This window comes from Bactrocera latifrons, unplaced genomic scaffold, assembly GCF_001853355.1.
Source record: "Bactrocera latifrons isolate USDA-ARS-PBARC rearing strain unplaced genomic scaffold, ASM185335v1 scaffold_62, whole genome shotgun sequence".
NCBI classification, from domain to species: Eukaryota; Metazoa; Arthropoda; class Insecta; order Diptera; family Tephritidae; genus Bactrocera; species Bactrocera latifrons.
Genome location: NW_017537290.1, coordinates 1,446,255 through 1,458,209, shown reverse-complemented (window position 1 = coordinate 1,458,209; position 11,955 = coordinate 1,446,255). Strand labels below are relative to the sequence as shown.

Here is an 11,955-nt window from a genome sequence, read left to right as displayed (position 1 = left end):
AGTCAATASCTTTTCACAGTAAAACAGACTTTTTTGGTGATACACCGATCATAGCGACCCTCCAACTTTTTKATATAAKTTTTTAGTACGATTTSTCTTTTGTTTCATAATAGGTCTCGGCTTCGGTGATTTTATTTCCATTCCACGAAGCTTTTTTCCCAGCGAGCATTCTTTTGAGATATAAATTAGAATAGAAATGAAGAATACTTAGGATGCGGTAGCAATTTGAAGCCAAATTCATGGATTTTTGTTATCGTTTACATTGACTTGTGACACGGCGCATTTTCTTTGTTKAAACAACACTTTCTTTTTCTTCAAAAGCACCAGTTTTTCAGCGATTTAGTATTACAAACAGTCCAATAACGCTTTGTTACAGCCACTGTTGATGGTCCTTCGTTTCTCAAGGTAGTCCACAAGAATTCTTCCAAGCAAATCCAAAAGTACAAACACCATAACCTTGTCAGCCAACTGTTGCGATTTTCCAMGCTTTGGAGCGGGTTCCTCCTGCGCAGTCTACATGAATGATTGTAAATTAGTCTTCAGAGTGAAGTGTTGAAGCCATATTTTACCCATTGMAATGCAAAAACTCGGGTTTATTACGTTTGAATGTTTCCAAACACTGCTTATCTCGTCATTGGTTTTGATCAAAAGTGAGTTCGCGGCATCCACTTTTCACAGAGATTTCTCATATCCAGAAATTCGTGTGTGATATGCTGTACACACTCAGTTGATATCTTTGGAGTGCCTGCAATTTCGAACAATATTATTTTGTGGACTTTTTTTGTTGTTTTCTTCGGTAACAACCTCTGATCATCCACTGAGTTCACAGTCTTCGGTGCTCATTTCACCACTTCCAAATTTAGCAAGGATGGTGGAATTTCCTGGGACAGTGTCCGGAAGCTCTTCAGTTTTTGCTTCAGCCGTATATTTTCCTTTCAAGAAGCAATATTTTATGAAGATGCCAAATTCTTGTCCATGCACATTCTTCACAAACTAATGATCCGATAGCTGTCAAATTTTTACACGCTTTTTTCAATGTTACAGCTAAGTTGACCTTTTAGATGTTCTGGAGACTGGTTACTGTTGATGCCTTTGACAAATTCCTTCCTACCAAGCTTCCTACCAAGACTTTGCTGATTTAAAATTTAATACGGTTTCTTCCGTCTTCTACTTCATTTAAATCAATGTAAACCTTAYAATAAATATTTTAAGTACTTCATGCTCTGGGAAAAGTGATATTAAAGCGAAACATGATCATAAAACTGTCAGAAGTAACAGCAGGACAGAAAGTCATAGTTTAGGTAACATGACGATCCTGAAATTTCAGTTGGCACACAGAAATAATAGTTTTCGAAACAACCACATRTGTATRTATTTTAGACGACCTTTACGAAATYCGTCTTGGAACAATCTATGTACGACCTCGATTTGATTTATCATGACACTGCTTCTTGTTGGAGCTTCAATGCYATAAATTGAATTAGGTTCGTCGATGCACTGTTGCTGAGTTAATCTTCGTGAAAGTTGTAAAAAAACAATCGTGTGCAAAAAATGTTCGCGGAAATGTTCGGAATTAAATACCAGTTTTTGTCGAGGTGAACATTTTAARTTACTGTAACGCAACGCCCATGTTTTCAAAAGGTTTATGTCGTCAGAAAGTATGGACTTCCACCAACATAAAGGGTATTGATTAACAAAACAAAAAAAAAAAACAAATAGTTTCACATTTTCACTTAAGTTTGGTTTATTGAATATATTGGTTTTTTCGATACCTCGTTCATAAAACGAGAAAAAATAAATATGTTTAATAAGAACAATTACAGTGCTTTGGGACATAAGAAAGTAAGTTTCCAAAAAAATGTTGAGACATTTGGTTCTTGTGCAAGATAATAATAAAAATTCAAAAGTTTGATTAGGTCAACATTTTTAGGTTATACATATTTTTTCCATTACTCACAACTTTACTATATAACTTTTTTATAATGGCCCCGTAGTTTTGCTGGAATTATTTTCACCTAATCATTGTTACTATACCTTTCRTTCTTGATTGGTTTTAATCTGCTAAGAATTTATTTATTTTTTCACAAATCATTTAAGAAAAATTTATTTTTTTAATCTTGTAATAATTATGCTAATTATTAGAAACCTGGTGTTTCGAACTTCGAGTCTMTACTCAGATTGCCACTTATCAAGCAAATGTGAAGCAGTCATGGTTTGCTCTTACATATATAATATGTACTTATACACATATAAACTTCGTAGATAAAAATTAAACATCGGCTTGGTCTTTGTGCTGCAGCATGCTGCAAAGCGCCTYGAAGTATGCCACAATTTCGAGAAGYTCTCGCAGCGCCATAGCTATTTATCATCATTTCGATTTTTCTGCTTTAATAAGTGGCTAGTGAAACTACGGGGAATGGAAAGCAGAATGCTTTAAGTAATGTGAGTAATTGGCGAACTTTTATTGCGAAATCGATTACACTTACGAAATGCGCATGAACGTATTTGTTCAAATAAAGCTGTTTGAATTTTTATTTAATTACAGTTTTGTTGCTTCATGTGCAAAAGTGAAATTGGTATACAAATTCTACTACGAAATAGTACGGCTGAGTGACGATCGCTTAGATGGTTCGTGGTCCACATTTTCAGCCAAAGTCTGAGTATAGACTAGAAGGGAGTGTAGATTGTTGGATGCCGTCTAGTAGCGTTGTGTGGTTGACTATGTCCGAAGCTTTTGACTAGTCCAACACTACCAAGATCATTGTTGGTATTGTGGTAGCCAAAGAATTATATCGGGTTGACAGTCCTTTGTCGGATAAATACTTCGGGTTCGTTTCGTTACATTGATCGTTCGCTAACAGGGTGATTTCTGATTTAAGCCCCAAATTATCTCGCTGTTTATGACGCTAAGTGCTTTGGCGGTGCACCTTGCGGAAATAATCTTGATCTGGTTTTCTGAAATCAGATAGTGAATAAAGGTCGGAAGTAACAAGCTTCCAAGTGTTTACAATACTGGTAAAAAAAAGGGGTTTCGAACGATGAACTCCACTTAGTGATGGGTTTCCCTAGTTTCAATAGGAGGACAATTTTTCCGAATTTCCATAATTCGTGTATATGAAGAATGGACAGCCACCGGCAGAGTACCGTGGGTATCTTACTCCCGCCGAGCCTAGATTTGGCTTCAAATCATGTTAATTCCTTTTGGATCGAAAATTTAGATTCATCTAGGTAACGAACTCTAAACCGTATCATCGGTAAGTAAATGGCTTGGAGTCTTTCGGCATTTTGCTTAGCTGCGGGGTAACATGTCTAACTGCCTTGTCGGTTAAAGGGGGTGGAACTTGAACTGGCGRGTAGAAATCTTCAGGACCGAAAGTTTTAGTAAAGACCTCCAAGTTGTGTACAATATACGGCAATGTTACGGTTAATTGCGGAAGTATGACTCTGGTTTCTAGAAGCAACACGGACTTCTCATCTGCAATAACTGGTGGTTTAACTCTCAGAATCGAACTTAATGGAAGACAGACGGTAAATTTGGTTATTGATAGATTGAATTTCGTCTATTTTGAAACCAGCATTATCACCAACAACAACGTCAGCCTCGATATCCAACGCAGAATACCTCTTGACAATGGATGCTACTTCGAACTGAGTGAGCAATTGCGAAGAAAAGACCTCTCCCGACAAACAAAGACCAAATTCTAAAAGTTCCTCATCATTTGCATCTTGCTACGGAAGCATGAACGATTCAAGCGAATGGTTCTGCGGATYATTTATGATTTTTTACGCGTTGGCAACGGTGAATACCGCATTCGATGGAAYGATGAGTTATACTAGACAGAGACAGCGGCTACGCTGGTTATTTCATGTCGTCCGGATATATGTAAAGGCTCCAACTCTTAAAGTATTCGACGCAATACCCGACAGGGGAAGAAGAGGAAGACCGCTACTCCGTTGGAAAAATGATGTGGAGAAAGACCTGGCTGCACTTGGAATCTCCATTTGGCACCAAACAGCGAAGAGGAAGAACGACTGCCGCGCTGTTGTTACCTCGTCAATAACCGCGTAAGCGGCGTCTACGTCGTTAAAGAAGAAGAAGAAGCGCATACCTTTATTAATCTCACCAACTTGGTATTTTTGAAGAAAAAAATTAATTTATTTATTTATTCAAATGTAGAACATGCTAATTTAAGGACTGGTTTTCACCGTTATTTTGCTTTATTTTCAATTAAGCCACATCCATTTGTAAAACTCAGTTTTGATATAATTTGCCAGTGTTGATTGACCGACCACCTGTTGCCGACCCATGGCTTATGCTGGACAGACAGAACATCGTTARCAACGCGACTGGATTGAGTTATGACAGCAAAACCTATTACAACGGAGATGAAAAAGAAAGCGAAGCGGCAAGAGAAAAATGAACGATGCTAGACGAAAACTAGGTGAGCAACGACCAGAGCGAGCGCAAACAATTGGAAGAAAAGCGMRAAAAAARTAAATAGAAAGCGAAAAAGAAAAARAAGAGGTATGTAAGAAARTCGAAAAAGGCAAAAATRYAGCAAACAAAGSCTGTATATGTTGYATGTTGCATGTGTAGKGTTGTTGCCACACGCTTATTCCGCTGCTTACGCGCGTTTTGCTCTTTTTCCTTGGCTTACTGCTGCCACCATAAATTTTCATTCARCATTCGTTGTGGACATTTCTCACTTCCGTTTACCTGCCGCCATTACTAAAGCGAAAACCGTGGCAACAACCATCACCCATGCGGCATGCAACAGCAGCCAGCCCAAAGGTGACTACAACAAATCATCCATACTACCGCGCATTCGTAGAATCTTCCTGCTGGCAATAAGTTAGCACAACTTTCTGTCTGCCCTTGTGTACTGCCGCGTCGCATGCCGCCCTCTTCCACCTTGCGGCAGCCGCTAGTTCTTTTTTGTTTCGTACGCCAATTTAGCATTCAGACGTGCCGCAATTGTAGTAATGCCCATATGTTATTGTTGCTATTGTTGTTAACAACTTGGCAATTTCTCCTTTTTCGCTAAGCTCACCATTCCCCCGTACCCACACACACCAACACTTGTGCATGCAATACAGCTTACAATTGTGGCGTCAACATTTTTGAAATATGGCTATCAGCGCAACGGGTCAATGAGCAGCCAGCCAATATGGATGGAACCGGTAGATTTCGTTTGCAGTGGATATTAGCACAAAGCGCCGTTCTTGGCGCATATTATGAGCACAATTGCTTGGGGCGACACGGCGCGGCGGTGTCTATTATGTGGTCGCCGATTGCGCGGCCACAGTTGCGGAGGTTATTGGAGGTGGCGAGATTTTGGTATTGTCTTCTGGACAAAAAAGGGTGCTTGGTATTAGCGGACGAGTGCGAAACCGCGAGTAAGAGGGTCACAGCGAGTGAGTTGTGATCGAGRGACTGAGCGCCCAATAACATATTCGAACACCGTGTTGCAGGCTTCGCGCGTTGCTTAATGCTGGCAATTTTAATGGAAAAAGTTTCGGCTTGCACTGGCATCACGTAAACTCGCCTCATCAATCTTGCAATCAAACGAAAATGTTACAACATCAAGACGCGACGTGCGCTGACGTTTCGGCAACACTTCTGTTGCTTTTTGCTCTTCGCAGTGGTACGCGCGTAGTTGTTGTTACAAGTGTTCTGACAGCTTTTGGGCATTATTTGCAAAATCCACGGAAATGGACACTTAAGATCTTAAATGAGGAACTACGCAAACTTGAAAAGTTCTCGCAATGAATGCGAGGTAGTGTGAAAAGACGGGAAATGTGGGGCGGATTTCAGGAGGCAACGCGTGCCATGGCATATACGTAAATGCGAGCTGAGCGTAGGTAATAAATAGCCAATATTAGTGAGCGTTAAGTAGGACCCTTAGCGACGACAGGGTGTAAATGAGTTGGGGAGTGTTGGTTATGGGAAGATAATTAGTTTGAAGAGTTCATAATTTCCATAACTTCACTGAACATTCAAACGCTTTTAGAACATTGTGACACTTCATATTTCGATCTTTTAGTGCGTCATAAACTCGAGGGTTAATTTTTCGGTATTAAACTATAGTATATCTCATATAAGTAGACATCGCTTACGGGGTTAAAGCCGAGTTAACAACACCGTGCCAGTCGTTTCTGCTTTTCGCTATTTGGCGCCAATTTGAGATCCAAGTGCAGATAGGTCGTTCTCCACCTGATCTCTCCAAGTGAGTGGAGGCCATCCTCTTTCTCTGCTTCCACCGGTGGTGTCTCTTGATTCACTGATCTATGCCAATGCYGTCGTAGAACTCGTACAGTTCGCCTTTCYCTCGAAAATKCGTAACTTCGAGAGATGACTTAATTTTCAATTGCCTCCTCAGTCCAAAGTASCACATAAAGTKATATTGYTGTTGGTGCTAATGCTGRWTCCAAGATAGTTAAAATTATCTACGACGTCAAAGTTATGATTGTCATCAGTGACGTGGTGGTCATCAAAAGCGGGGCTTTTATCCGAGGGTGTTGTTTCTATTTCATTGGGAGTGGTTTCTACCTAGCGGATTCCAAGCACAGCAGACAACGTCGCCTGGCGGGTAATATAGAGTTTTGTACACATTTAGAAAGCGAGCCGCTTAAACTTTAGCTGTTAGTTATGGAACTTTATAGGTTTTCGATTAGTGGCGTTTTGTGGGCGTGGTGCGAATAAACCCTTCTACGAACTCGTATTTTTTTTTACTAAGGAACTCGCATACAAAGTTTCATCAAGATATCTTTTTGCTCAAGTTAYAGCTTGCATGGACGGACAGACGGAAGGACAGGCAGACAGTCACCCAGATTTCAACTCCTCTCGCCATCCGGATCATTATAATATATAGTAATTATATAAGCCTATATCTATCKCGTTTAGTTTTAGGTGATACGTACAACCGTTAGGTGAACAAAACTAATATACTCTGTAGGAACATGTTGCAAGAGCATAWAAATCGCACACCATTGTACATATTGCCTTAGCGTAAATTTTTTCAATGCTGTATGGTAAGAAAATTCCCAAATTTCAGCGTGGTGGATTCGTCGAATTAATTACCCTAATTGAAAATGCAGAAATGCGCATAAATTTTCGCCTCACAGCAAAGAGGCACTCGAGAGTGAGAGCGCCATTTATCATGAAAGCGGCGCAAGCAAAAATTTCTGTAATTAAAATTCAATAAAATTTGAATTTCACTTTTAATGGTCATTCGTTCGGCGTGATTCGTTTTCGTGCATGCGGTCTTCGTTGCGGATATGCCGCTTACAAGGCATTCGCGTTCTTTACACACGGGAATGTGAATGGCTATTAATTTTTCACCATTAAATTAAACATCGATAACTTGGAAAACTTTTAATTTAATGACGCGTTACCTCTTTTTCGAACAAGCATGGAKCCAATACGTGAATTGTGGATGAAAATGCTTAAGAACGCTTACAACATTTTATATTGGGAGAACGAACACGATAGAGTAAGTGCCGGATTTTATGCCATTCAAAATGAAGCTGATTGCGAATTCGTGGAAATATTTTGTAGCCAATCTGAAATTTTTCGAAATTATTGACGTATCGCCGTAGTAAAATTTGAAGTATTGAAAAAAAATTAATAATAATCTTTAAAGAATAAATTGTTTAGGTGGTTTTTAATTTATCCTTTAAAAAGATAACCAAAATTCTTGTGGATAGTTTCAAATGTTTATTTAAGAAGTTTTACTCAAAGTATTGCCCATGTGTTGCGATAATATTTTCCYATCTTTCTGSCAATTTGYGGACTCTATTTGRACTTCAAAGAACTGAACCTGCTTGGCAGCCAGRACGGCGAACGTARCCGTCATGATAACCGACTATTTGATTGAAGCGCGTGATCTCGACAACATTTGGTTTCAGCAAGACGACGTCACATCTCACACATCACATCAATCAATGGTTTTATTGTGAGAACACTTCGGTGAGCAGATAATTTMACGTTTTGGGCTCGATTGTCCACCAAGATCGTTAGGCTTTTTGGTTTTTATAGAATTCATTATGACACACATTATATTTATCAAGCAATGCTTCCAGTTATTTATGTTAAATTTTTTTTCGATTTGTAGGCCGTTAGCTGCCGCACTTACACCATCATTAGGCCCGTTGTGCGCTCGGTTGTAAACCAAATTCAGCCTTATCTAGAAACTCAGTGGGTTTGTGGGTGTGCGAAAAACCTGCATCTATTCTACCCCAAATGTCCAATGGCTATTAAATTTGATTACTGGGAGCCGTGCAATAAGTTCCTTCTCATCCGGGTGAAGGCTGCGCATTAGCGTAGATAGCGATCCAGCGTCACTTCATATTCCACGCATGCTCTGAACTCTATGCAATGGAATACTTTTCCAATTTTCTGGAGGCGGTAAAGGAAGGTGTCTGTGCGAGTTTAGGGTAATTGCCAGCACGTCTGCCCTTTCATTATCTTTTATTGCTATATGATCTTAAAGATACTAACTTWGTTACCTACTACTTAGACCTGGTATTGGCATTACGGATGGCCCTAATTGCCGCTTGGCTATGGATTAACAAAATTATGGACTCGCTAGTTAGAGCAGATGTTCACTTGWCATCTTTTGTTATGATCACACTTCYAGCTGAAAGACTGAATTGTGGTAATTTAGTTGGAACTCCACTCATCGTTCTYTTATRCYCTTTGATSCGTCGATCACRAAACCGTTGGYCCAATCTTCTCTACTGCGGAATGAAAACGATATGTTTAGTTCCCCGTGGATCACCTTTTCTCGCTTGCGTAACAGTCCTCTCCGAAATAACATATAATATAATGAAAATGGGTTGTCGCTTGTATGGGTTGGCATCATGGTAGTGTATTAAAAAATTATATTTCTACCCTGGGTGAGGTATATTAAGCTTCTGAGAAGGAAATAGCCGATACCCTAAAAAAYATAATTGATCAGCAGGGTGTGCCGTGTCGATTAAGCCAGGCCCATCTATCTGTCCATCTCATCTGCATACGCGAACTAGTTTTTGAGATAACAATCTGAAATTTTGCACACGGATAGGCCGCTGTTGGACTAATATAGRGTAATTGCGTTCATGTATAGTTGTTATGTAAACTGAACGATCGGAATCAATGACTGTTATGAAAGTTTTTCTGACTAGATATCTATCRGTGCAACCGAAGTTAACATTTTTTATTGTTTTGTTTGAAATTAAAGTTGACTGAACGAGAGATCTATAATATTCGTTCCTCGACATGCGAATCTACATATTCATGGCTTATGCAGAATGTGCCTTCAAGCGGATTGAAATAGGTTGAACAGGAGGTTACATTTTGGAGCGAATTTTTACCGAATTCAAATGTATATAAAAATAACGGAATAATGAAATGAAATTCTGCAAGAGTAGCGGTTAATATTTATTTTCTTTCCATTCGGCAATCCCTTAAAGCAACTTTTAAATAAGGATTAAACCGTGTTTCAACGCGCCAAAGTGTTGCCTTTCATTTCATTTTCATTGTTTTGCCATAGAAGTCAGCAGGCGRCGTCGAATACCTTCCAAATGCCAATTCAAGTAGTGAAAACGGACAGTCATACTGCGCGACGCAGTCCTGCGAATCAGCTTGGCGGTAGGCGTGGTCATAAGCGGCAATGTCAGCATCCTCACGCAACTCCCGGCTGAATATGCGTTGCTTGGGTAAACTGCATGCAAATATTTTTTTAATTATAAAACTTGCATTTACTGACCGAATATACTCAAAAACCGACTCACCTAAATATCACGCGTAGAATCTCACCAATCATGCCCATTTTGGTGCGGCTAAAATACTGACGGCTCTCACACAAAGCACGCAACACACAGTCACGTCCGCTATAGCCCATGCTAGATGTAGGTGTGGAAAGAGTAATAAATTTATTAATTCTTGTATAAATCAAGATAATTTGTATTTTTATTGCAATGAAAAGCAAGCAATTCTTTATCATTTACTTGTTYACAGCTTCGGCGATACGCTCATAGATGGCACGCTTGCTGCGTCTGTGATGCACAGCCATCGGCAACGGACGTCGGCTAAGGCCATGCAGTTGATTGAGTACCCATGTGGCGTTGGGCAAATCATATCCCACGCCAAAATTTAAACCAAAACTCATGTAACTGTAATAGGGATTACCAATGATCCCGATTGTTATGCAGACCGATATCTAAAAAGGTAAATGATTGACATGGCGAAGACCATACGAGAGCTTGAGGTTAAGGAATTACTAGTGAAAAATAATGTATTTCGCAAGATTTGAAAGCAAAATCGATTTCGGAAAGTTGAAGTTGTTTGCTAAGTGTGGCGACTTTGTTTTGAGAGTATAGAAAAAGTTTAAATTTTATCCAATCCAAAACCACTAAACTTCACATTTATTAAAGTTAAATTAATGTTAGTTTCCCGTTTTGCAAATTTCTTAATTTATTGCAGCGTGTTGCCGTGCCACGGTTTCTGTGTCAAGCAAAGGCCACAAGAATGCGAAGATTTTGGAAATAAATACGAATCTGTTTTCAAACTTCGCACACAAGTGAATAAATTCGTTTGCAATTCCGTGCGTATAATATAAAGGGTGTTTTTTTTAGAGTTAGCTATATAGTTTCTTAGAAGATTATCTGACAAAGAAAAGACGATTAATACACGAAACGAATTGACGAGTTTTCATAGATRGTCTTTTGTTTTGTTGCTTTTGACGTCAAAAAATGAATGTATTTTTTTATTAAACCCACTAAAAAATAGTGGCATACAAGATTGTCGTAATATCAATTTCTACTATCTATCTTCCTAAAAATCACGAACATTTGTTTCCAAATCCTGACAAACTTATACAGGGTTTGTCCGGAAAGTAGTAGGATTGTGTCGATTTAAAAAAATTTATGGAACCAATCGTTACAATTCTTTAAAAACATTCAAAATAAAGCGATTCAGAGCGATTTCCAAGCATTGAAAGCGTCACGGAAGGCATTCGCCAGAATAGCCTTGAGAGCCGAAGAGTATGCTGCTTGGATCGCTTCTGTCGTGTCGAAATGCTTGCCTCTCATCGACCTTTTCAGGCAAAGCCGGCCCTGTTTAGGTAGCTGTTCACAAGAAAGGCAGTGTGAGCCGGGGCGTTGTCGTGATGCAACTTCCAATCGGCTGCGATGTCTTGTCRAACCCGATTGACTTTTCGTTTGAGTTTCTTGAGGAGTTCTACGTAAAACTTGGCGTTCATGGTGAACAATGCCTTTGAAGTCCTTGACAATGAGCATCATGTTCACCTTGGACTTGCTCATTTATCATACTTCCTGGACCTCGAAAAATTTAAAACTGGTGCCACCAAAACACAYCACTTCTTGCYAAAGCAACATCTGGGTAAGCCTGCTTAATCACACTGAACGGCTCTCTCACAGAATTACAGAGTTGCACACAAAATTTAATCACGTACCTCTGCTCTAACGAAAGACTACACACAGAAACACGTCACGCAAAAATGTTTGTCCTAGCTCTCCAGGTGCTCGGAGACAACTGACCAGCCGTTCGTTAGCTAAGAACGCCCACTACCGAATCCAGTCGGTTTGTGCATGCTCCGAAGTAGTCGCCGCAGAAAAAAATCTGTCCTATTACATTCTTGGCTTCGGTCAGCTATCTAAGAAAAAATGCAGTCGAATAATCGTGTAGATATTCTTCAGGCTTGCTAATTTCCAGATAAAACTTACGTAACTGGTATAGTTACATACCAAAGAAATTATTACTTATATCAATTTGGTCTTGTTTTGCTGTCTGTACCATACCTCCTTCAGTTTTTGAGGTATGGTTTTGAAATTTACGCATAATTGTCATATAAACTGGCCGATAGACTTGAGCTCTTGTATGGAAAACCGTAGAAGGTAATTATTATTAATTAAATCAACGCTACTTTCTCCGAAGCAATTCCTCAGAACGGG

The 11,955-nt window shown here is 39.4% G+C and overlaps 1 protein-coding gene across 3 annotated transcripts in view; it reads right to left on the bottom strand.

Moving 5' to 3' along the window:
* Positions 1-9,421: 9,421 nt before the first annotated feature.
* Positions 9,422-11,955, bottom strand: part of LOC108975148 (mucin-5AC-like) — an 8,953-nt gene continuing 6,419 nt past the window's right edge. For all 3 annotated transcript variants that reach the window (XM_018943459.1, XM_018943458.1, XM_018943460.1), the window contains exons 3-5: positions 9,991-10,202; positions 9,775-9,885; positions 9,422-9,704 (exon numbers count right to left, since the gene is read on the bottom strand). In XM_018943459.1, coding sequence (XP_018799004.1) covers positions 9,506-9,704; positions 9,775-9,885; positions 9,991-10,202 — 522 coding nt within the window. In that variant the 3' untranslated portion in view covers positions 9,422-9,505. The remainder of the gene's footprint in view (positions 9,705-9,774; positions 9,886-9,990; positions 10,203-11,955) is intronic.